This window comes from Azolla caroliniana, unplaced genomic scaffold (assembly GCF_043228905.1).
Source record: "Azolla caroliniana isolate FFs.n. ecotype wild unplaced genomic scaffold, voAzoCaro1.0.p SCAF_4, whole genome shotgun sequence".
NCBI lineage: Eukaryota > Viridiplantae > Streptophyta > Polypodiopsida > Salviniales > Salviniaceae > Azolla > Azolla caroliniana.
In genome coordinates, this window is record NW_028230439.1 from 3,412,625 (window position 1) to 3,437,303 (window position 24,679).

The following is a 24,679-nucleotide window of genomic DNA, read 5'->3' on the forward strand; positions in this document are numbered from 1 at the left end:
TCTTCCCATGCTCTTATCTTGTACCCGAGTCTACTTTTCTAGCTCATGCAATAATTGTTATTGGAGTGTTTTCATTTGATATCACCACGTTAATATGCTTGAAAAGTTGGGAATTCTTGATTCCTTTCTTGAAAATGGAGACGATAATTTCTAACATTGAACCTCCTCGCAAAAAAGTTTTATTCTTTCATCAGAGGACATCTTGTAGCACCCACCATGAGAACCTACCATGAGAACGTACCTTGAGAAAAGGGTAGATAGCCAACTCCCAAGTTCCCAACCTTATGTTATTTCTCTAGAAGGATTCTTGATCCAACTTGCGAAAAGTAGAAATACACCATAGGCTCTACTGATCCTTATATTATGACATTAAGCCTCTTCGCTCAAATGCTTTTGTGATTGTCCCTAAGAGTTCAAGTTGAATATTGAGATGGTTGAATGAAAGCTTTTAAATTTTCCATGTCATCATTAGCATTGGCTCTGATCCAGAGGTGAAGACAATATAATAGGGGTGTATACAAAACTGTATTGATTACCATCAAGTTTCATGCATGACAATTACATTCCATTCTGTACTCAATATAAACTCGTGACTTACTATGAAACATTGTAGTAAAAACACCTTTCTATGAATGAACTTGGTTGTGACAACCATCCCAGGATGTTGTGCTCTATGATACAAAACACAGGCACACAATGCAAATCAAGGACCCAGAGAAAGATTTACGATTGTATCTAGAATATCACAACCTGCCAACAGCTATTAGATTAAATGTCCTAAGCACTGAGTCTACTCATTCAAATTAAAACCATCAATCCATGGTGATCCCGACTCCCCAGATCATTGTGCTCACATTACAACATCACACGGAACCACAAGCTTAAAATATTAAAGATAGTACACATTTTAAGGAGAAGCCAAAGAGAACACCCCTTTTATAAACATGTTATTAGAACAAGAGACAAGTTCATAAAGCAAAATGTTTATTTTATATAGCCCATCAGATGTGCAAGCATGGGAGGTGTACAATGCAGACTAATCCCACCATGGCAGCAAAAGTAGATAGATAGGTCGAAACAGCACATTGTCATAACAATGGTGATGGAATTGCCTGAGGGAGATTAAACAGATCCTTACCCGCAAATGGTGATGTCCACTCATGACCTGTATTTCCTGAGTTGTTGGATGCATTTTCTTGCAAAGAAGTTGGACCTACTTGCCGAACACCAGTCCGATCAGATGACTCTGACCAGAAGTTTCCCTCTCTCTGAATTCCTCTCTCTTCACTATTGTTCCAGAAATAACCTTCTCTCTCCTGTAATGTAAACAAATTCATTGAGCTTGAGAGATGTCTGATAGGACTGGTGGATGATGCATTCATACTCCAATCGATGCTTCTGTAATCCAAATTAGGCTTTGGCCCAGTACTCCAATCAACAGAAGAATGAGCACCCCAACCAGTGAAGAGTCCATAGGTTGTAGCTGATAAACTCCATGATTGTCTAGCAGCATTTTCATTTAAGGGACCATTCCCAATCCAATTTCCCCACTGAAAAGCTGAGGGATCTGGCTGTCTTAATCTGACTGAATTGTAATGGCTTTTTGTATCTGCCATTCCAGACCCAAGACTGTCCGTAGCCTTCTTCTCTATGTTCGTCATTGCCTGTGAGCTTACATCACCATGAGTAGCATTAACGTAAAGCACACTTGGTGGCGACCCCACATCTGCCAAGTTGTGAGCCCAGGTGGATGGAGAAAACGGGGGTGAAGAAGTGGCATCATAATTATTCGAGGACAATGTCATTGTCTGCACATGCGGCCGAGTTTGAACTGAGTCCTTTGTTACTGTGCCCATGACAGACTCTCTATCAGGAAGAATAGTCAGCTTTGGATCCCCAAATATAAGGCCAGTATCTGTTTTCGGAATAGGTGGAAAATGGGATGCATATGGTGGCGAAACCTTTGTAGGAAGTGATGAAAACCTTGCACCATCGCGATCGTATGTCTTCCTTTCTAAAGGTAACGAACCCTGACAATCAATTAAGGGGTTGGAGAGTTTTTGCATCGGAGAAGACTTTTTCGGCAATCCTTCCAGCAATGTATAACTGATTACAGAATTAGGTTGTGCTGTTCCTTTAGTCGATTGTGAGGAAACCCTCTCATCCCTTCTGATTTGATAAGTTGGCTGCAATAGTACATTGTTTTTTGGTTGATTCACTCCTTGTACATGCAATGCAGCTGGTGCTGGTGTATGTTGTTCCAGTGGTTTTATGATCACAGGTGAGTCTTTTGTACTACTTTTATGAGGGTTTCCTTTATCGCAAGTTGGAGAACTACTTCGACTATGCCTCGGCAAACTTTTCAATGCTTTTTCTAAATCCCCTTCACAAGAAACAATGACCCTTTCAATGTCAGCCCTCGGTAATTTGTACTTCTTTTCTATTTCAAGGATACGCCCAAGTTCCTCGGATATATCTATCTTTGGATTGCTACCTGCATTCCAGTCTTCTTGCACTTGGTTTTCACCTCCCTCTAAAAGCCAAGCTACAGACTGCTCAACATGACCATCATTAAAAATGAGGGCCATTGTAGCACGCTCTTGAGAAAATCCCATTGCCACTAGCTGTTGTGAAAGAGCTTCAAGTTTCCGAGACATCAAATAACCAGTACATTTATCTCTCAGCTCTTGTGCTCTCTTCTCCTTTTGTCGCTGATGTTTGCGCTCATTCTTCCCCCGTATCTTTTCTCCTTTATCACCTGGCATTCCACCTTGATTCCCTGATTTTCCTGTTGTATGCTTCTCCTTCAGATCTTCAGATTCTCCCGAACAGCTACCATTGTTTGACATGCATTCCAACTCAGTTGTGCCACCGTTAGAGCTGGTGTTATCATCATCGTCTATTGTTTTGAACCTTCCATTGAGATATCCAGCTCCAGCATCTGTGGGGACAGACTCAAGAGTATGAAATGTTCCAGACAAAGGATTATAAGCACTTGCGCCAGTGCCATTACTACTCGTTGTCTGTCGACCTGAAGCTTTCTGATCCCATGCAGCTTGCCTGTCCTTTGACTTTTGCTTTGCTGGAGACATTGCTGCAGATCAAACCTCAAGTTTAAGATTTTAATGGACAATAATGATTTGTCCTAGAAACAGTTGAAACAAATATCAAAATAGATAAAAACGTATCACACCAGAAGCATTTGTTCTTGAAATAATAAAGAAAAATCAAAGACACCTATAAGAAGAAAAGGTACGAAGCCCTTCTCATAAACGCATAAAACCAGTAAACAAATGTATAGTAGCCCGATGATACAATATTGCATCATCTACAAAACAGAATTCAAATGCACCGGTCGAAGAGAAAGGCAACAAAATTCATCTCAAATATGGTTCCATAACACAATATAAGGAGTAAACAAAATGCTCCTGCAAAATAATCATTAGACCATGAAATTATTCATGATATGCAGACAAAAATCAAATACTCAAACAAAGAAAGGCAATAAATCATTATCAAACACAAAACAATGATGGCAATCCGTACCACAACATAAAATGCTAACAGTAAACATAAGATTTCCTCAAACACACATAAGTTTATACTTATCATAATGTTTACACAAACGGATATAATCAGCAAATCAAGCAAAAAATAAAGAATTTGGACTAAGCATAAACTCGTGTTAACTCATGTAATCTGCAAACCAAACCGATTTCTAAAACACCTATACCAAACATAATGCTCCTGCAACCAAGCATAATGTTCCCAATACATATAAAATTAGCAGAATATACCGAAATTACATCCTTTAGAGGAAACATAAACCCCGAAAATGATATACTAAGCAGATCATACAAAAATTAAAACGTATAGTCTAAACCTAACTGTCCCACAAATAAACAAACTCATCAGATCGTACTAAAAATATAACTCTCCAGAAAAAATGCATATCAGCATGAATGCTTGACATAAAGCATACAGCTGCAGATCCTACCAAAATACAATTTTACGACTAAACAATATACATATTCAGAAGAACACAATATGCAGCATGATTCCGAATCTGAATTCCAACGGGACCCAAAAATACCCTTCCGCGGAATTATTCGAGTATGCCAGAACCAGTAGCACGAAAGAAGTAGATCGATAGACTCGGACAAGGTTGATAAAAAGAAGGTTCATATCATAGATCCAGGTAAAAACAAAAAAACGAAGTAAGGAGAAGGGTTCTGAAATATGGATCAGAGATCCGGGTGAAAGGTGTAAACGAAGAAAATCGTACATGAATGCCAGAAAGAAAACGTAGAAGAAGAAGAAGAAGAAGAAGAAGAAACAGGAAGAGCGCCAAAACGAGAAGTATACAGTCAAAACAGACGGGGAAGGAGTGAAGAAGAGAGAGAGAGAGAGAGAGAGAGAGAGAGAGAGAGAATCGATACCTGGTGAGATTCCACAGGTCGGCAGGCGATGGAGGAAGAGGAACAGAAAAAAAGGTCCTGCGCAGACGGTGGCGATGGAGATAAGCAGAAGCAGAAGCACCGGATGGGGGGGGATTAGGGCAAAGGGATCTTCTTCTTCTCCTTCTCCTTCTCCTTCTTCTTCTTCGTCGTCGTCCGTCTCTCTCTCTCTCTCTCTCTCTCTCTTTTCTCTCTCTCTCTCTTCTCTCTCTCTTCCAGCAGCTAAAAACACACACACTTACAGCCTGTGTGTGTGTGTGTGTGTGTGTGTGTGTGTGTGTGTGGGCTTGGCTTGGTTTGGCTTGGCTTGGCTTGGCTTGGCTTAACACTACCCTTAGTAGTATTATAGTATACTTCTAGTAGTAGTAGAAGTGTACTATCAATAACACAGACAGAGACAAAGAGATCTTTTTAATGCCAATGACAGATAGATAGATATATGTACCTATGAGGCCAAAAATATTGCACTTCACGTAATACATGTGAAAGTGAATAGCGAGTCTCGATGTTCAAGAACTTTACCGACAAATGTTTGCGATCGAGAGGTCACATTGTGATTGCGAGAGAAATTCGTGCGAGGATTGGGTTTGGTGTTCGAAGATGCGCGGAACGCATCTAGTCAGATGTATATGATCAAAGGCAGCGCATTGTATCAAAGTGTGATACTCAAACTCCTGAGCTTGTTTCGGGCAAGGTGTACATAGTTGACCACATCTCATCACTTGTGCCCCCCAATGCCCTAGCTCACATCGTAATGTGTATGGAACTAAGTCACATGGAAGCAATGGTTCGAATGGTAGACAATAGGATGGGCTCTAACACGTATTGATGTATACAGTTTTCCTAAGTGTCCATAGTCAACCACTCTCACACTTGTGCCCCAATGCCCCGTCTCACATCACAATGTGTATGGAGCTAAGTCACATGGAAGCAATGGTTCGGATGGTAGACAACAGGATGGGCTCTAACATGTATTGATGTATACGGTTTTCTTGGTCGGAGAATAATATGGTATTGTAGTTAAGTGCAACATGTGTAATATATCCCTCCACATTTTTCCCATGTCATGATGCATTGGCATTGCAAAAAGGCCTCATTTACAAAGGTATCTAGTGATGTGAAGCAATTGTGTTGCGTCCCATCTACCAAACCATTTTTCCATATCTTGCATTCAATCGAAACACAAAAAATTTCTTTTATGCATCTTTTGGATCTTTTTGCTTAGTTCCCCTGTGATTCTAAAATCAACGTGGAGGACTTTTTTGAACCTTAAGCATGTATTCAACAACCCTTTTCATGCCCATGAACTCTGAACTCAATGGAAAGCAATCTTGTCTCATGTAGGAGGGTGCATGGATTTTGTTTCTTAACTTGTAAAAACTTCGTAAGAAAGTGCTTTGAACATTTTCAAACTCTTTCCAAGTAGAATTAGGGATGCTATCACCCCATACTTCCAACTCATAGAGAAGCACTGATGTCACCAAATTGTCGAAAAGGTATTTTTTGAGGACCCAATTACATTCATTCCATCTATGATTTGAAGAAACTTCAATGCCAAGATATTTAAAGCTTTCCATGCATTCAAGTGACTCATCATTGTACATAATCCATGGTTTATCTTTTTTTGGCTCTTCACAAGCATAATCTTTGTTTTAGAGTTGTTGGCACTTAATCTAGTATGCAAGCAAAAAAAAGTTGTGTGCATACTACATTGTCTAATGGAGACCAAGATGTCTTGCATTCAATCCTTACATTCTACAATGGCTCCTAGAAAAACTAGGAAAAAAGAAGAGGCATGATAATCCAAGCCTTGAACCCAAGGCCTTAAAGTTGGTAATCTAAGAGCTTGGCACTAGGATATATTACAAAAGAAAAAAGAAACTTGACCTAGAATGATTGGGTATCAATGTTTCTCTCATACAAAGAAATTACAATGTATATAAACATTCCCTAGAATTACTTTAATGTTGGGGCATGCTTTGTATAGACCTTTAGTTGCTTTTGTTGCCACCCGAATGTTCATCCATGGTTTATCTTGATAGGCCACTTCCCACGATTGTAGAAGTCGAGCAACACGATATTAATTTCAGAACCATGGGTGCTACATGATTCCACCTCTTCCCCAATATTGATTAGGCCTCTAATATGTCCCAAGCCCAATGAGCACAAGTGTAGTACCTTTTATCTTCATCTTGATTGAAATCATTATTTGCACCCCTTACTCCAACCATTGATATCTTCTTCATCCACATCTTCCTAGATTTTAACTGCATTATCCATCACTTGCCTCTTTCTTTAGATCGTGTCCTTTATAACCTCATGAAATTCTTCCTTATCAATTCCATTCAAGTGGAGATAGTGGTTAGGGGAGTGAGGGAGGTATTATACATAATAGATGCCAAAGAGAATGAAGTGAAAATTGAATTAATATGTCAAATTACACCAATGTGGTAACAACTTAATTGACTCGAGCATGTAATATAACTTAACTTACACCTCTCATATACATGTAGGGAGGGAGATTCAAACTCTTGATCATCACTTGATGGGTGAAAGCTCCTACGATAGGCTATATATTTTATAAAAACGTTTTAGTCCAAGATGTTTTCCATTCTGTAGTTGAAAAACAAGTTTAAGCTAATCCAAACAAAAACAATTATTGTAATATTCATTTTGCTTAAGTGGCTTTGAATCGTATCCATCCAATGCATATTCATTGACTTGAAGAGCCTAAACAAATACCTTTTCGAGCTTCACAAAAGTGCAATTAACCAGTTTATTCCTTGTCTCCCCTAAATTTGATTTCTCATCTTCTATAAATTTTAGTGTGGCCCTGTCCAATTAATGTTTTGTATAATCAAATTATTCCATGTAAAGAAGCCTTTCAAATCAATAAGGAGATCTCGTATCATCAAATTGAGATTTATTAAACCAAAACAAACATTTATGTTTCCACAACCAGGATAGTTATATAAATGACTGTTACAGGGTAACAATTGTTCAGAGACTATCCCAAGTTTGAGATTAAAAAAATATTTACCTAACAGCAATGCCACAACAATTATAATCATGTCAAAAGATGCATGTGGAAGTCAATCCCACAACCAGCATAATTACGAAAATGAATGTTACAGGGGAACAAATTTTCAAAGACAATCCCAAGTTTGCGATTAAAAAGATTTACCTAACAGCAATGCCACAACATTATAGTCATGCCAAAAGATGCATGTAAAAGAACAGGCTATTTGCTATCTTATCTTGTTTAATTCAACTCGCATTTATATGCAGTTCAGTTAGAGTACAGTTTTCACACACTCCCAATGCCTGAAAAGCTAATGATAAAATGGTAAGCAAACTAATAATCAAATTACATATTTTATTTGGAAAACCAACTTTATTCACCTATTTGTGTCCAGAGCTGTTGAGTAGACATGAGCACACAGTCTTGAAGTCAATAGATGATACTCAACTAGTAAAAGATTCAACATTAAAATAATCATGGCTTAACCACATAACTGTAAAACAAAATTGTTCGCCCAGCTTTGTTCCCAAAGTAGAGAGAAACAAATTTTGATGGAGTAAATCAGCATTATGCTTTTAACTTTAAACACCGAGATTATTAGCGCAATTCAAAGTGTACCAATGAGGTCAGTCAGACCTTCAATGGGCATGCACTCTCAAATTCCTGTTGTTGCTTCCTGCACAGCTTGAACTCGTTGCCATAATAATCCATGCATTTTGCAAAAGCATCCATCTCCTTTGGGCACTTATCATGAAGTTCTTTAAGTCTGCATATGAAGAAAATGTCATATCATATCCTTTCATTTACATATGCTATTCAAGACTCAAAACATTAAGCTACAGTCAATCACATGCCAAGAACACCAAACTAAGATACACAAATGACTCCCACAATTTACAGGCCTGAAAATTTCCCACTAAAGAACATCTCAAGACTTCCAACTGCCAATGTTAATGCATACATAGCCATCAATCAATATTATCCGAAGTTCGTGTTCGTTTTTATGCATCTCATCTTAACTGAAAAGCAATAATAGAAATCTATGTGATTCTCTTATACAAACACAGATGTTCTAATATCAAGAAAGAAACTTACATAGGAAAAAAGAGATGGCAGCAAAGGCATTAAGAAAGAGAAAAGTCGCAGATAAGAGGCTTCTTAAACACTTATTTGATTCCTACCAAGCCTTGCCTGTTGCAGCCCCTGCGGTCGACCTTGACACCAACCATAATGGCACATTTCCTTATTCCTAAACTGAGGAAACAGCATTTTGGCTCTTTCTTTTTCATGGATGTGCAGGTATCACAAGAAACATTTTCCATGGTTTTGTGGTTCCGTTTTGTTCAGATACATGTGAAACATGTCTTCATCTTTGATGAGGACACTTGGGATTGTTCCAGAGATGGAGATAGTGTTCTCCTTGACAAATTTAGTGCATGGCACACTGTATCATATTTAAGACTTAATGAAAGAGGAACCCGCCAAGTAGAAAACATGCATAACGCTGAGGACACAAGTGGATGCATGCTACCATTGACCAAGATAACTGCCCTCTTCCTCAGATGAGAGAAAATTAGGGAATTTCGCAACAGTGTCCATAAATTTGAATTAATAATAGAAAAAGAGGCTTGATAAAACATCGGTTCATTCTCTAGGGTTGCAGCGAATTCTGGCCTGACGCTGTCCTTGAGAACATGATGGTGACTTGGATGGTGCCTTTTTGTGGATTGCTCATGGTCAGTAGTCTTCATCTTGAGAAAATAATGACAGCTATTGACCATGAATAATCCACACAAGATGATTGTCGATAATTTTGGCATTGCCTTTTACTATTGATAAGAACGATTCATTGAACCCTAAGTACAAATCATCACTTCCACATGCGGTAACATGCACATAAAACAGAAAAATCCTATGGAGAGACCATTTCTCACATGTAGATCCAATACCTATGAAGAACAGATTTGTATAAACTTAAGAGCCTAATTGACATTCAAAAACTCACACTTGAAGAAACATCTAATGTGGCGTATTGATGGATGGCTAGAAACACTCACCTAGATACATCCCTGTGATTTCAATCTCCATTAAATCCATTCATATGATTTTCATCTTCTCTCAAAATCCATTCCACGAATTTCACATGAATTTTCTCTCTCGAACTCAAATTCAACGTTAAGTTCAAATGTTTTCTTACTGTCACTAAAAAATCATCCTTAATCTTTGACTTTGAAAAAACACATTGAGTGTCCCTTCATCTCGACTATATGATTGATATTCAGAAGTACATAATCCTATTTTAGGAGTTCCATATCTTAAGTTATGGCAAAAATAAACCAGTCAGAACCTAAAAATCTCCATAAAAATGAAAAATGGAAACGTCTCATCTTCTCTCAAATCCATTCCGGGAATTTCACTTGAATGTTCTCTCTCAAATTCAAATACAGCGTTAAGTTTCCATGTTTTCTTACTGTCACTCAAAATCCATCCTTATCTTTGACCTTGGAAAACCACATTGTATGTCCCTTCATCTTGACTATATGATTGATACTCAGGAGTACACCGTCCTATTTTAGGATTACCATATCGTAAATTATGGCAAAAATAAACCATCAGAACCTAAAAATCTCCATAAAAATGGAAAATGAGTGCATGAAAGCAAAAGGCATTCAAGAAAGGAACCTATCCTCCTCTTAAGGATGAGAACCAGCAGTAGGATTTCCATGGGTCATGGAAGCCACAGATATCCAAGAAAATTCTAGAGCTTATCCTGCTCTGAGGGGTCGAAACAGCAATATCAGGGTTTCTTTTTATGACGCATCAAGCAGAGCGGAGAAGGAGAAGGAGACGGAGGAACAAACTGAGCGGGAAGAAGGAAGAATCCTTAGCAAGAGAAAGGAGGAGGGTAGCTTACATGGATAGAGTGCAGCGAGTAACATCGAGACCTCTGTGGAGGCACTTCTCAGGGTTGGGATCAGAACGTTTGCAGTCAAAGAAAGCCTTGTTCTCTGCGCGGCAGCTTTCAGAGAGGTGCTTGGAGGCAGTGATGAGGACAGAGGAAGTGGTGATGGGGACATAAGCAGGCTGAGGGTCCTTGTTAGCCATAGCTCCTTCTCCGTCTCAGATCACAACTGTCGTTATAACGAGAGAAGAAGAAAAATTTCTTTTACTGTTGTTTCCTTCTGCAATATGTATATCTCCCCTGCAGGCTGCAACACAAACAACCCCACACACACTCTTTTAAAAGCCTTTTCTGTTTTATTTGCCCAGACAGACAGACAGACAGAGAGCTCTCTTCAGGAAAAGCTCTGTCCCCTGCCTCTGCCTGCCCTTCCATTTCTCACCATGTATTTGGCCCCACCATTATAGCCTCGGCTTCCTATCACACACCCACCCACCGACCCGCCTTTCCGAGCATCTATATGTAAGTAAGCATGTATATGTATGCTTACCTTTCAATCGCCCACCCATATCCCATTTTGGTCTGTCATCTTAAGTGCTATTCAAATATACCCCCATCAATCCATTGCATACTTCGTCCATAAGCACCTTTGTCTCTCTCTCTCTCTCTCTCTACCTTACTGAGTCACATACATCATTATTCCGACCTTTTGCTACTACACCTTTTGCTCGATCTTAACAATAACCACATTCAATCAAAGATGGGGCACCCATCCCAGCGATTTGATCACTTAACAAAATCGTGAAGTCCGATCCTCTCTGGGAATAAATATACCGACATCAATTCTCAACCAGATTAAAGGGTGTCGCTTAAAAACAAGTTATCCACAAAAAATAGACCTGCAATTCGATTCAATCCGTTCTCATGCAAGGTAGTGCCAAAGATGTACTTAAAAAGTGTATGTGCATTACATGGATGGTTGGAAGTTGAAACTGGATAGGACAGAGTGAGTCGTCGTCGAGAAAGTGGTTGAAAAGAGTGAATCATACATTAATCAAAACATCAAATGAGCTTTGGATCATGTGCATATGTGGTATTTCACCATGCACATTATTAGGCAATCCTTCTACTTTGATTATTCATCCAATCATAATATTAAAATTTGCGTACAGGTATAGCATTTGACTCTGAAGTCCACTAAGTGGTAGAGACTATGAAAAAACAGAAGACACAACAAGACATAACCTGCTAATTCTTGTCGTGCAAGCATTGCCTTTAAAATCACAGACGGGACTTATAATGTACCGACAAATGATAGCTTACAGATTCAAAGCTTATCTCATTAAAAGATTAAAGTATAAAGTCATGGTTTAAGGGAGCTTCTCGATGTTTGAATGTCGTGTTTATTCCACAGCTGTTGATATTAAGGATAATCGTATTTAATATATGGACCTGCACAGCATATGCATATGAAGACAAGGTTCTGCCTTGCCTTCAAGTTTGTCCTAAGCTTCTCATATCAAATAATAAAAAATAGTTTATAGTTTCATGACAAGAACCTAACTACTTCAAGCATATGACTATACTTCTGGCACTGGTCACCTTCAAACCAGTGAATGGAAGCTGTGTCTCAATAGCATTTAGTTTTCATTTGCGTAACATTTCTTACTCAAAAGATCTCTCTTACAATCACACAATCCGAGGAAAATTCCTTTTTCATTCAGAATTTAAATAGCATTTAAGGCCTCCAATTGCCTCTGCAAATCATCCAAGTCTCCATTTTCAGTAATTACTTGATCCTCGTTTGGCACCGAGTTGTCAGCATTTGGCAATTCCCATACCAATCCCTCAGGTAAGCCCTCTGCAGAACAAGAGTTTCTTGAAATAATGTTCCAATAAAAGTGCTCTATAAACTATTAAATACTGAGCAACCAATAATATGTTTACATCCCATAGGAACTATATTAATGATTTGTGTGCACATAGTCTCCACGGAACAGAGAAAAAAACTACATGTGAATACGAAAAAGACCGACGATTAAATTGATTGTACCTAATAGGAACTATATTATTGCTTGGGACATAAACATATGCATACTTTTCTTATTCACTTGTTAAATCTACATTTGTGCTCATGCACACATACATCCATATGCATACCTGGTTGGTGGATTTTTGAAGTCGCATCAGACACAAGAATCTCATCGTCATCTTCAACCACACTATAATATTAGATCTAGCCACATTAGTACATCAAAATGATACCATGATGTAGTTTACATCTTATAAAAAACATGTACATGATAATCTCAAATCTATGATATCAAAATGATCACATAATGTAGTTTACATCATAGAACACTAAAATACACTAAGTTTCTAAAAGTTACCAGAATACCACTGTGGTATAAAACTTACTACAGATGGGTAAATTTTGAAAACATACGGGTGACATAAAAAAAGTCGGGTATTTTGGCCTTTTGCCTGAGCAACCCGGAAAAAATATTTCTTTATTTAGGTTGTCAAAAAACTAGGAATTTGCTTACCTTATATTCCATACATTCTCAGAATGTATTGGGACGATAGACGATGCTTCTGTTTCTGCTCTTGCAGCCTCAGCTGCAGCTAAAGCTGCATCTCTTGCAGGTTTGTTTTCATTGTATTCCCTCTGTCATCTTTGGTGGATCAGATATATATAACATGTATACATTATTCTGACATTTATTAAAATTGTTTTTAGCTGGCTGATGCAAGGCAACAACCTTCTCTCAAAAAATTGGCTTCAACGCAATTCTAGAAAATTGATCATAATGGTCATTCTGATTTTACCTGACGATCTAGGCAAGCTCGATTAGAACACTGAGGATTTGGACGCATTTCCATAGTAGGGAAATAATCCTTCAGCGCACCATAGCCCTGTAGAGTTGAACTCTTATCAGCCACAAAGCTCAAAGGAAAACACGAGATAGGCGATGAATGGAGCTATTCAGGAGCCGTAAAAGTTTATGTTCTAGAAACCACGCAGCTTAAAAGATGAAAATTACCAAATACTTGGAGACATGACCAAATTTCAATAAGTATTTCAGAGTATTCTGCACTAGAAGCCCAGCAACAATCCCCTGCATACACACCAAAAAAGATTTTCTAACCATAGCAGTACACCAACACTATTTTCAAGAAAAAGAAATAACTCAAATGTATAAATAGATAGTAGATTCCATGTTCAGGACAAGACCTGAACATTTAAAATTTAATTTAGAAGTTGGGTCCTTTATCTAATGATTTTCACACACAGCTTGAACCCTAGATGTGATAAATCCATCCGAAACATTGACCCACAATATTCAAGCACTAACAGGTCAAAAACTCAAACATGCATTTTTATGGATATAATTAGTACACATTCAAATCCTTCAAGACCAAACGGTTCATTAACAATTATTCTACAAAAAGCTACAACAAATCATATTATTTTTAAATTCTTTATTACAGTTATTCACAGCTAAATCATTAAGATTTGGCATTAAGTTACCATTGTTGTGGGAAGTGATGCAGCACAAACACCCTCCCGTTTCAGAGTTCGCTCGTCAATTCCAGATGCCACAATCTGCCATATGGATTGTGCAACCAGTGAACAACCATCCAAAATAAAAATGAATGTGCATAAATTGTAACACATGAGTTTAAACCGTAGCAGTCATGAATTATGAGTTTTTCATATTCTAGACATAGTCATAAATAGACATAAATCAAAGCCATACATCACAAGAGACACCCAGTTTTGGACAGAACAAACTATAAAGAGAGTCATAATGATATATACCAATGGCGGAGCACAAGCAAAACATGCAGTCTCCCCTGGAATAAGTAGCTGTATGTGCCCTGAGACAGCATCTTCTGAAACTCCTGGAATTTACAAAGAACAATATTCAGATTTTATTTTTAAAAATTCTTTCAATGTTTCAAGAGAAACAAATTTATCAGAGGGTTTTTTGTTGAATCATGCGTCCACTTGACGCACATAGCACAAGACTTTATCATACCTGACTCCATCCATGTCTGTCCAAGTTCATTGCATGCCTGCATAAATTAAAAATAAAAAGTCAACGATAATGAAAAGACATTTGCTGTAAGTCTACATTTTTTAATAGAAGCCACAGAAATGGTACAGTAAAGCTGATTTTATAAACTGATGGTTTCAAGCACAAGGCAAGGTTGATGCAACATAGAAGAGATATATGTGTTATCATGAATGCTTAGAACTAGAAGACCAGAACAGGATTAAATTATGTTATTCTTTCTATAATCTTTCATTTATAAAACGTAACATAACAAACTGTGCCTTGGTGCCAATCAATGTATCCAATTATTAGCTTGCAAATATTATCTTAAGATGTCTATTTGTTTCATAGCTATGGAGAGGATAGTATGCTACCTTTGGGCAGCATTCAGGTAAGTATATCTGATCTTATATATGCTTAATTATATGTTTTCCAATACTGTTCAAGTTGATCAACCAAATAGTAAGCAGCATATAGCTAAAATCTATTAAATGATCTAATGACAAAACTCTCATTTACACAATATTTATGGCTTCTACAGTCCATAAAACCAGAACAACCAAATGTGGAGATTTCCCATTTTCGATTATATGCGGCAGAAGCAAGAGATACCATGTTATACTGCTGAGATGTGACAGTGTACCTGATTCACAACCATGCGAGCTTCATAGTTGTCAACACAACTTAGAACAAGGTCCACCCCTGTTGCCTGACCTTGTGTATTACTCATGACTTGACATGTCAAGCTCTTCATAAAATTTTTGAAGCCATCCATTGTTGTAATATTGCTTGTGTAACTCTGTTTTCATGAAACATATGTTTCTTGAAATCTTCATAGACTAAATGATAAGCATCCATATAGCAACTATTATTCAAAACATAAAAAGACATTATTCAATTTAAACAATGTCACATATTTCACAGCTCATTTTACAATTTCTTCCTTCTCTTGGAAAACCATCAGTGGACTACCTCAAGAATCACATCTGGATTTATGTCAGCTAAAGTTTGCACAGCTGCATCTGTCTTGGTCATACCAGCCTGCAATGTTGTGTTACATCGTTAAGGTGGGTTTATAATAAACAGAGAGGAAAAGATTTCAACAACTAGAACAAGACAAATTTCTGTCATTTGGATGCATTCACAATATGGAAGTAAGAAGTAGAGAGGGTCTTCAAGTTAACCCATATGTATGGGCATGGATTCCTTCTGGTTCCCCATGATAACTTTAGGATTCAGACCCCATAATGGATGAGCATTTGAAACCAGCTATTGAAGATTTCAGAATTGAGGAGAATTCATACGCATGTGCCAAGCACAGGTAGGATAATCAAATGAATAGTTCTCTAGGATAGCGATGCATTATATGTGTATTAACCATTCGACATGACATGCATCCAAAGCTATTATTTCTAATACAATATGAAAGCTACCCAATTAACTCTTGTTTTTGTTTAGACACATATTATGACCAACTTACAAACACGAATGAATGTGCTACCTGTTCAGGGCGGAAAAACAGCCTATTCATGTTTGCTAATTCAACAGTGTCATAGTCATAAAGCAGCAAACGACCAATCCCACATCTAGTGAGCATTTCTGCAGCCACGCTCCCTACTCCACCAATGCCCTTAAGTCAAAACCACAATAAATGTGAGGGTTTGGATCAAGTGTAAAACAGTTCATTTATATCTCTTACCACAATAGCAACAGAGAAGCTCCGAATCTGTTCATAGTTATCCACTATACCCATACGCTTAAGAGCCATCAGTCTACTGTAAGGATTACTATCAACCACCTCAGAGCTCATCTCCTGAAGGGATAACAAACAATATTCTTGTTATTTAACCAGATAAACACTTACGTGATTTCAAAGAAAGAACGCAACCTTGATTTTCTCTCGTCTTTGTTGTGGGAGGGATTTTGAAATAGAAAGAATCCTGTCTGCATGATATTGCAGCTGTAAACAAATGCATCTAAGTAAGATTACACCAAATTATCATTCAATTTTGTGGATGTAATTTTATCTACAAATTAACATTGAAATTGTGTAAATCGATCAACTTGTTTTATCAACTAGAGAATGGTAGCTCCATCATATTAGAATAAGCAAAGCCAAATTTTAATAGCATAGTTCTAAGGAGTCTTAATTTCCTCAAATTTCGCACTTTAATAATGTGAAATAATCCATCTAGTTCCATTTATAATGAAAGGCCTTGTTTCAAAAATATTGTAGAACGAAAGAGCAAAAGAAAAGAATATTACTGCGGCAGCATACCTTACATAAATAGCATGTGTCCTTGCGACCATGTATCACATTTAAAACTAGGGGTAGAAACATGCAAATGTAAACTAGAAAATAAGTTATATGAAGCTAATTTTGGTACATTATACACACAAAAGCATGTTTAAATGTCACGTGCATGTTGATTTTGCCCAAATTTGGTAGCTCTCAATGGAAATTTTAGTTTTTCACTGAATTTTTTGTGCATCAAGTTGGTGATACATGTGTTTCTTATTACCCCAAAATCTTAAAAGGACAGCCTATATAATCAAATTAGGGTAATAGTAATAGCCTTTGGGCTTGAGTCACATGGAAAGCTCTAGGAAATCATAACTATTTTCGACATTTATTTCATATGGGATTGATTTTTTCTGGTGACCATATCATAGTGGTAAGCCTTTTTTTTACTAATCCATACACTTGATCAAATCCCACCAATTTCCTCAATGACCATACAAAATGTAGGAGTTGAAGACATCACCTTCTCTTAGCCCCACAACCTTACCAATCAATCAACAACTGTTGATCAAACATTTTGCACCATTCTTGATTTCTCTACATAGCCTTAGTCACATCGTCTAGCCATTAGTACATCATCCATATTTCTAAATATCTACAAATGTCAAAACTTTCCAGGTCTTTCCTATAATATTGAAAGGATGATAATAAAGCACCATGACATACTCCATTCTTGTAAGATTATTAAGAATGGGGGATATCATTCCAATGAGTTATGCTATACAAAGTGCGAGACTCAAATCACTTTACCTTGTTTCAGAAATTTCTTATTTTGAGTATACTGCTTTTATTCAGTGGAATCGTGCATAATTCTATGGTATGGACCATGAAGATTTAAACTTTTCATATTTTTGGTTTTCTTTTTCCTCATTAAGGCTAAGATCTCCAGATCATGCAATATGTATATAATGCACAGATCGATCATTTTATATAGAAATCTCAGATACATGAGAAATTCATGGAATTCCCAGAGTGTTTTGCATTTCGTTTCTGTTTTTCTTGGGCTTTTTTCTTATATAAGGAGACAACATACTACCTGTGAGAGATGCGAATGATGGGAAGGATCGTGCGAGAGAGAATGGCGGAGAAGATCTAATGTGGAGAGGAGCGCTTCCACTTCCTTCTCCATAATTACTTACTCCAGCAGCAGCAGCAGCAAAACAGAGCACACAACAGAAGTCAGCTTTATTTGCGTTAAAAACACACATATTATTATTAGAGAAAACACCTGAGTTTTTTTATTTCCCAAAATGCCCCTCCTTCTTGACCTTTCTATTTGTTCCCTATTTACATTTGAGACTTGGTTAATCCAACCAACATTATGCGTGCTCTTTGTGGGTTACATAGTGTATTAAGTTGCATTTCCATTAGAATCAATTTTTACATAGAGGTGTTGGGTGGGAATGACTTTTTCGTAAGCATGGCAACTTAATTCCATTTCTTCTCTGACTATTTGTGGCTATTTAAAGGTTGGGAGATTTATGAAAAAAATATTGCTAGACAAAGTTTATGTAACGAACACAATATGTGTTCGAGTTTAATTTCCATACGGGGTCATTATGACCCTTCGTGACAGTGAAAAGCTAAAATCGTTTGTTATTCTAATAATATCAATGTGAGATGCATTGGTACCTTCTTTCCTTGATGGATAACCCATTCATTTGAGCAATCCTAAGGTTTGTTATTTGTCAATAGTAATATGTGGAACCTATTGGGATGGAAACCTTCAACAAATGAAACAATTGTTATGTAGGGTGTCCCTAACATATTATGAATTGTGCGAATAATTGATCGTTAATGTTAGAATATGTAACCTTACCTAAAAGCTTGCATGGTCGTCTTGTTGGATAAAAAAGGTATGATGTTGAGGAATGTCTTTGAAAACGAAGATTTGAATCCTAATAATTCAAGAACCACTCGGACTTTAATGAGAATTCTATATACTAGAAGTTGCATGCAACGTTTGAGATAGATGATTATAAAGGTTCTAGAATATCTATGGACCAAGCAAATGATCATTATGCAATAAGTAGATAGAGATTAAGGAAATAGCTAGTGGAAATGAGATGTCACAAAGGTAAGCATTTCCTTAAAAATCATAGTATCCAATTTCATTGTTGCGGAAGACTATCAAGGAATGTTTAATAAGTGACACATGCAGTAGAATTTATGTGATAAAACTAGTATTTGGGTACATTGATAAAGAAGTATGTTAGGGTTATATTTGTGTTAAACTTGAAAAGGACTTTGGACGCTCAAAGCATATTTTCCAATAAATATTGAGGATATAGCTAGTGAGTAAATGGTTGTACTTGACACAACCAAAGATTATGTGTGTCATGTTCTTAGCTCGATTGTGGTAATGTTAAATTTGACCATTGATGAAGTCTATATGCTTTGAAAACCTTGATGAAAGCTCATGATTTCAATGAGAATGATATATATTACATTTTTTGTGATACATATTTATTTCTCCTAGATATGAGATTGTGCCGCAAAATTCAGGTAGCAATTACATTAGGTTTGACATAAGACCAAAATGCTTAGGCATAAAATTACAAACATTGTTTTCCCAATGCAAATTTTGGAGTAAAAATAATAATATTGGCAATTGATCATCCTTCATTACATCATCAACATGATCTATATTCCACTTGTGAGGAAGTTGTTGGAAATGTAAACTTACAAAATATGATATTAATCGTTCGAATAATTCTTCTTATGAGTTTCGTATAGATTTAATTGATTAATTGCACACAATTTTGAAAATTCAGTATATTGCCAAAGGATTGTACATTTGCATGGTTAATCAACATATCATGACACAAGGATGGTTGTAGCCTACACTCAAGATCTAATTTTGCATGTATCACAATTGATGACCAAACAAGGCATTACATTCTAGACAAAAATGTGACAACATTATCTTATTCATCAAACAAGAGACATTGGATATCCTTTGAAATTTTATGGTTATAGAGTCACAAGATTTGCCTTATTAAAATCCTTATAGTTTGAATACATCAATAAAGCACTAGCTTTGCATTATGACCTCAAGATTGTTGGTTTGATTTTTGAGCCAACTAATTCCATCATGTTGCTTTGAAAAAATCAATTCTTTACATATTCATGTTCTACCACCCAAGGGTTGAAAAATGGTAGTGTCAAATGATAGGATTTATACACACATATACTTATGCATCTTGCACAAATGGATCAAACTATTCCACTACTTATTAGACACATTGTGCTTGGGCTTGTTGTTGTATCTTTTCATATGCTCTCCAAGAAACCTCAGCAAATGAAGCCATGGACTTGAAGATCTTTGGAAGATGTTGTTTAAGAACCTCGAGAGTACTAATTTTATGGTCTCCTATTATACCACTCCTTTCCTCCCACCATCTACTACTACCATTACTACTACTAACACTACTTATATCCAATTTTCTGAATGAGAATGTGTGCTTATGATTCAACTTCTTAGCATGTTTTTCTTCCCGTCTTTTCAATTTTAAGTCACGAGATTGAATCTTATATAGTAAATGAACGTCACTAGCAAACCTATTGATATTGTCCATGGATTCCTTGTGGTAGGGGTCTAGGCTCAAAAGAGACTCTCTCCATTCTTTAAGTAACCAAAAGACATGCGCCCTACTCCAATCACACATATCTTCTTTTCCTTTTTTTACTCCATCTTTATTTTCATCATTTACTTGACAATGCATTTGTGACCATGTGTATAGATCACTTATGTACTTTTTATGGTATTGAAGCCAATTGTTTAGGTGGTCATTCCATTCCAAAAGCTCGAATTCGAGCTTCAATGTAGCATCTTTTTGTGCTTTACTTGGCTCCTCTATACTAACCTCAAAAGCGTCATCAATCTCTAATGTGGTTTCCTCTTGAGCTTGGTGGCATTCTGACATTATCTTCCACATATCCACTAACCTGTACTAAAGTCAACCAAAATTAGACAAACACAAAACGTAGTCGCAATATGCATATGCATCACAAGCATCCTCATTATAAATGGCTAGCTTAGCTTTGGTGAACAAAGGAGGCATGGAATGCTTGAGAGGTTCACAATGAAATATGTCAACTCGATCATATGAATACAAAAGACAACATTCCTTTCGAATTCCCTTTTACACAAATAAAAAGGTGATATATGTGAGCAAAATTCACGTATTGAATAAGAAAAATGCCAAGCTCATTTTATGGAAATTTTATAGAGATTTAACTAGGCTCTAAATATGCATGACATAGAGGGTGTTCATATAGCAAAGCCCTCAAGTGTAAGAGTGGGATGCGATGCACAACATGCCCTATGCAATGTCGGAAATGTGAGACCCACATAGGATAAGGAAACTTGTTAATGAATGAAGAACAATGCATAGAGGATATATATAAAGCACATAAAAGCAATAAAAATGATATATATAGACACACACACACACACACATATATATACATAAGGGGAATCTAAAGAAGCTCACCCTTCCAACAATCGACATAATTGTGGGTATAATTCTTCATTTGTGAGATCCTCGATTTTCTTTGAAGTTGCTTGCATTGCCATAAGAGCCACCAACAATTGTGCATCTAATTCTTTAAGGGTAACCTTGATTCTATCGAGCACCACGCAATTGGCATCCTTTGCTGTGAGGTCATGTAAGAGCCTACATGTGTGATCAAACATCGTCCTAATAAGTTCACCTTCCTGTAAACCAAGATTTTTTAAAATCTTCAAAACATCCCAATCGATGCCAATATTACAAAAAAGAGTTCTAATCACGAATGAACCGGTTTTCCATTCTAAAAAAACTCAATGAGAAGATACATACATATATCGGGTGGGTGATCACATAAAAATAACAAATCAATGGACAAATGAACCAAGGAACCCAGAGTGGAGGCCATGTCACTTGGTTTCTATTGTACATTGACATGAGGCTAACATATGTAACAACATTTTTCATGTCTATGTATGTAACCATAGCCTTTTAATGGATGAATGTTCATGCCTCACATTCAATTGTGGATGGGGAATACACAGGACAGATTACCTTCACTTCATCTATTGTACATAGGCCATGTCACTTGGTTTCTATTGTACATTGACATGAGGCTAACATATGTAACAACATTTTTCATGTCTATGTATGTAACCATAGCCTTTTAATGGATGAATGTTCATGCCTCACATTCAATTGTGGATGGGGAATACACAGGACAGATTACCTTCACTTCATCATAGAGTTTTCTTTCCCAAGCATACAACTTTTGTAATGTTTTGATATGATTCCCAGCAGTGTCACATTCGGGCAATGTCTTATCATCTTCTTCATATGCTGTCTGAGAATGATGTGCCGACGCGATCACATCAGAAGCCAGGGACGAGCCTGGAGGCGCCGATAACTAGTTAGGATTGAATTTTATGTCATTGATCAGATTGTGTTTAAAACAATGACCATTCAACATACTAATGATGATATATATACACACAAAGAGAAAGAGATTACTTGTACCCATTTGATGCTGATAATAGAAGACCTTAGGTATCAAAACTCCTGAAACACACTCTCCACTCTTGTATGCTCTTTCAAATTGCTCATGGATGAACCTTACCATTTCATTATTCAATCTCTTTTGTGATGGACTCAAAGGAGCAAATGCATATTTCTCTTCATCCATGGCAGCTTCTTCCATCGCTGGAATCACAGCTTTATTAGTCATTCCAATTCGATTCTTTTCAAACCCATGTCCATCATTTGATTCTACAGTGTCTTCCTTTGATACCATTGCCACTATTCTATTCTTTTCATCAAGTCCTTGTAATGTGTCGTTCTTTGATTCATCTTGCATTTGATCGTGTAATCTCTTTACTTCTTCAATCTCCACATTCGTTTTCCGACATATCTCCTCTTCAACAACATAGTGTGGTTCCATATCTTCCATGTCTTCGATCTCTTCTAATTCAGGCATCCCTTCATCATCATCATCATCATCATTGTACCTTTGTATTTCCATGAATTCTTCTTCTTCTTCTTCTGAACAATCATCCATTCCAACTTCATCTTCATAGTTCTTAGCATACATTTTCCTTTCTTGTACCATTCCGACAACCCACTTCATCGTTCGCTCCTTCTCCCTCATATGATAGGGAACATGTGAAGGAGTGAAGATATCGAGCGACAACCATGAAGAGTCCGCAGAGCCATATGGCTCTAAACCATCTTGTAAAGGAGAATAAAAATTTGGAGAAGAATTCTCCTCTTTATCAAGAGACAATGCATCATGGAAGCTATTAGACATAGGAGTACCAAAGATGTCCATTGTAGAGCCTCCACCATAATGCATCGAGAAGGGAGTGGAAAACTCCGGGGGGCTGGAGCTCCCTGGAACCGACACTGACTGGTTTACCGTGACAAATTCACTAGTAATCCGCTCATCTGAATCATATTCCCTCGGATTTTCATGTTCTGTGGGGTGGGTAGTTGGAGGAGAGTATTGAAATGTTGGACATGGAAAATTTGTCCGAGCCGAGTCTGAAATACAACCATTGTTACTATAAGACTTAGGTGAAGAATGATGGGCATCGATTGTTGTTACTCGCTCCGAGAATTCCTCGAGGGACATGCCTATATTCTTAAGGCATCGAAGATACGAGCTCTGAGAGGTCGAGAATTTCCGTCTATGTTTCATGGCATTGTGTATCAATGATGTGTGATGTTTGCACTTCCTAACCACATCAGCCTCTGAGGTGGTCACTGATGAAGAAGAAGAAGGCAAAGATGTGGTACAACCCATTACCTCTCCTACTCCTTCTGTCTGTCTCTCAATAATCCAGCATAATCACAGTAAAAATCATGTATTTCATATGAATATCCATATGTGTGTGTACAATATATACACTACAATTGCCAATAGTCGTGGTGATGCATGCTACTTATAGTACCATCTTGCTTCTGGAATTTAAAAGAAACTTGTGAAGGTTTGGAAATGATTTAACCCAATAAAATGAGCCGATTTACTTGAGATTCTGAACTAGACGAATATATCAGAAGAAAGGGAAGAAGTTTGTGATCATCCAGTGAGCACAATACAATGATGTTCTGTTTCTTTCTTTCTTTCTTTCTTTCTTTCTTTCTTTCTTTCTTTCTAGATTTGTGAAGGACCCAAAACAGGGGAAGTAGCATATCCAGCAAAGAGTAATGGAACAAGCATGGCTGCATCAAAAAATGGTCAAAATAAAATAAAATGAGATTATATATGAGAATTTAAAGAAGAAGATGTAAAGAAGAGGATGGAGATGCAAGTTGCCATCTTTTTAAGCTAAACTCTCTCTCTCTCTCTCTCTCTCTCTCTCTCTCTCTCTCTCTCATGAGTCATAACTCCTTTTCTTGTTGCCATTGGTTCTTTTGGAGGCAATCCAAAAGAGGTAATCCATGGTGACCAAATCATGTGCCCAAACACACACACACACACTCTCTCTCTCTCTCTCTCTCTCTCTCTCTCTCTCTCTCTCTCTCTCTCTCTCTCTCTCTCTCTCTCTCTCTCTCTCTCTCTCTCTCTCTCTCTCTCTCTCTCTCTCTCTCTCTCTCTCTCTCTCTCTCTCTCTCTCTCTCTCTCCAATTCAAAGTTTTCTCATTACATGTTGGGCGATCGATCCTCGGTTACACTCTCCCAGAGTGAAGAAATTATAATACGTAGTGCATGTGCGAGCGCGCGCGCGCGTGTGTGTGTTTCGAGTGTTCGTCTTCAATTGGTGCTTGCACGCAAACTCGACCATGCAAGTGTAGTGCATTGTTTTTGTGAAAGGTATTTCAAATGTGTAGTTTGAATCACATGTACATGACCATGTGTAAAAATTCTAGAGATCGCAAGAACTGCTTTTGTACCGCCCGAGAAACTAAACCTCAAAAGCACATTGGC

At 37.3% G+C, this 24,679-nt stretch overlaps 4 protein-coding genes across 7 annotated transcripts; all 4 read right to left on the reverse strand.

The window, feature by feature from the left end:
* Nucleotides 1-920: 920 nt before the first annotated feature.
* Nucleotides 921-4,569, reverse strand: LOC147864838 (uncharacterized). Its single transcript, XM_087319007.1, has 2 exons — nucleotides 4,440-4,569; nucleotides 921-3,094 (listed from the first exon to the last, which is right to left on the reverse strand). The coding sequence occupies exon 2, from the start codon at nucleotides 3,090-3,092 to the stop codon at nucleotides 1,089-1,091; it is 2,004 nt and encodes a 667-aa protein (XP_087175133.1). The 5' UTR covers nucleotides 3,093-3,094; nucleotides 4,440-4,569; the 3' UTR covers nucleotides 921-1,088.
* Nucleotides 4,570-7,818: 3,249 nt separating this feature from the next.
* Nucleotides 7,819-10,633, reverse strand: LOC147864839 (NADH dehydrogenase [ubiquinone] 1 alpha subcomplex subunit 8-A-like). Its single transcript, XM_087319008.1, has 2 exons — nucleotides 10,394-10,633; nucleotides 7,819-8,245 (listed from the first exon to the last, which is right to left on the reverse strand). The coding sequence occupies exons 1-2, from the start codon at nucleotides 10,582-10,584 to the stop codon at nucleotides 8,110-8,112; spliced, it is 327 nt and encodes a 108-aa protein (XP_087175134.1). The 5' UTR covers nucleotides 10,585-10,633; the 3' UTR covers nucleotides 7,819-8,109.
* Nucleotides 10,634-11,761: 1,128 nt separating this feature from the next.
* Nucleotides 11,762-17,917, reverse strand: LOC147864840 (NAD(P)-binding Rossmann-fold superfamily protein). 2 transcript variants are annotated; one of them, XM_087319009.1, is made up of 14 exons: nucleotides 17,781-17,917; nucleotides 16,331-16,402; nucleotides 16,142-16,255; nucleotides 15,944-16,072; nucleotides 15,415-15,483; nucleotides 15,086-15,241; nucleotides 14,425-14,461; nucleotides 14,205-14,287; nucleotides 13,914-13,988; nucleotides 13,426-13,500; nucleotides 13,211-13,297; nucleotides 12,928-13,049; nucleotides 12,542-12,603; nucleotides 11,762-12,242 (listed from the first exon to the last, which is right to left on the reverse strand). In XM_087319009.1, the coding sequence occupies exons 1-14, from the start codon at nucleotides 17,871-17,873 to the stop codon at nucleotides 12,109-12,111; spliced, it is 1,308 nt and encodes a 435-aa protein (XP_087175135.1). In that variant the 5' UTR covers nucleotides 17,874-17,917; the 3' UTR covers nucleotides 11,762-12,108. The 2 variants fall into 2 exon arrangements, 1 of the variants encoding a protein (XP_087175135.1); XR_015529731.1 differs by lacking the exon at nucleotides 11,762-12,242 and having other exon boundaries at nucleotides 12,568-12,603; nucleotides 12,928-13,095.
* A 1,787-nt stretch (nucleotides 17,918-19,704) lies between these two features.
* LOC147864841 (uncharacterized) lies at nucleotides 19,705-23,646 on the reverse strand. Of its 3 annotated transcripts, none has more exons than XM_087319012.1 (4): nucleotides 22,273-23,646; nucleotides 21,986-22,146; nucleotides 21,241-21,464; nucleotides 19,705-20,692 (listed from the first exon to the last, which is right to left on the reverse strand). In XM_087319012.1, exons 1-4 carry the CDS (start codon nucleotides 23,552-23,554, stop codon nucleotides 19,981-19,983), a joined length of 2,379 nt encoding a protein of 792 aa, XP_087175138.1. In that variant the 5' UTR covers nucleotides 23,555-23,646; the 3' UTR covers nucleotides 19,705-19,980. The 3 variants fall into 3 exon arrangements, with proteins under 3 accessions (XP_087175138.1, XP_087175137.1, XP_087175139.1); XM_087319011.1 differs by having other exon boundaries at nucleotides 22,267-23,646; XM_087319013.1 differs by having other exon boundaries at nucleotides 20,581-20,697; nucleotides 22,267-23,646.
* Between the last annotated feature and the right edge of the window lie 1,033 nt (nucleotides 23,647-24,679).

Excerpts from the sequence above, each read along its gene's own strand:
- LOC147864838 (XM_087319007.1), bottom strand. The coding sequence starts at position 3,092 with ATGTCTCCAGCAAAGCAAAAGTCAAAGGACAGGCAAGCTGCATGGGAT.
- LOC147864839 (XM_087319008.1), bottom strand. The coding sequence starts at position 10,584 with ATGGCTAACAAGGACCCTCAGCCTGCTTATGTCCCCATCACCACTTCC. Across the intron at positions 8,246-10,393 it reads ACTCGCTGCACTCTATCCAT|ACTTAAAGAACTTCATGATA; the intron begins GTAAGCTACCCT and ends CTTCATATGCAG.
- LOC147864840 (XM_087319009.1), bottom strand. The coding sequence starts at position 17,873 with ATGGAGAAGGAAGTGGAAGCGCTCCTCTCCACATTAGATCTTCTCCGC. Across the intron at positions 15,242-15,414 it reads ATCCAGATGTGATTCTTGAG|AGTTACACAAGCAATATTAC; the intron begins GTAGTCCACTGA and ends TCATGAAAACAG. Across the intron at positions 14,462-15,085 it reads CTCGCATGGTTGTGAATCAG|GCATGCAATGAACTTGGACA; the intron begins GTACACTGTCAC and ends TAATTTATGCAG.
- LOC147864841 (XM_087319011.1), bottom strand. The coding sequence starts at position 23,554 with ATGGGTTGTACCACATCTTTGCCTTCTTCTTCTTCATCAGTGACCACC. Across the intron at positions 22,147-22,266 it reads TCAGCATCAAATGGGTACAA|GCTCGTCCCTGGCTTCTGAT; the intron begins GTAATCTCTTTC and ends CGGCGCCTCCAG. Across the intron at positions 20,693-21,240 it reads TTATGTCGATTGTTGGAAGG|GTTAGTGGATATGTGGAAGA; the intron begins GTGAGCTTCTTT and ends ACTTTAGTACAG.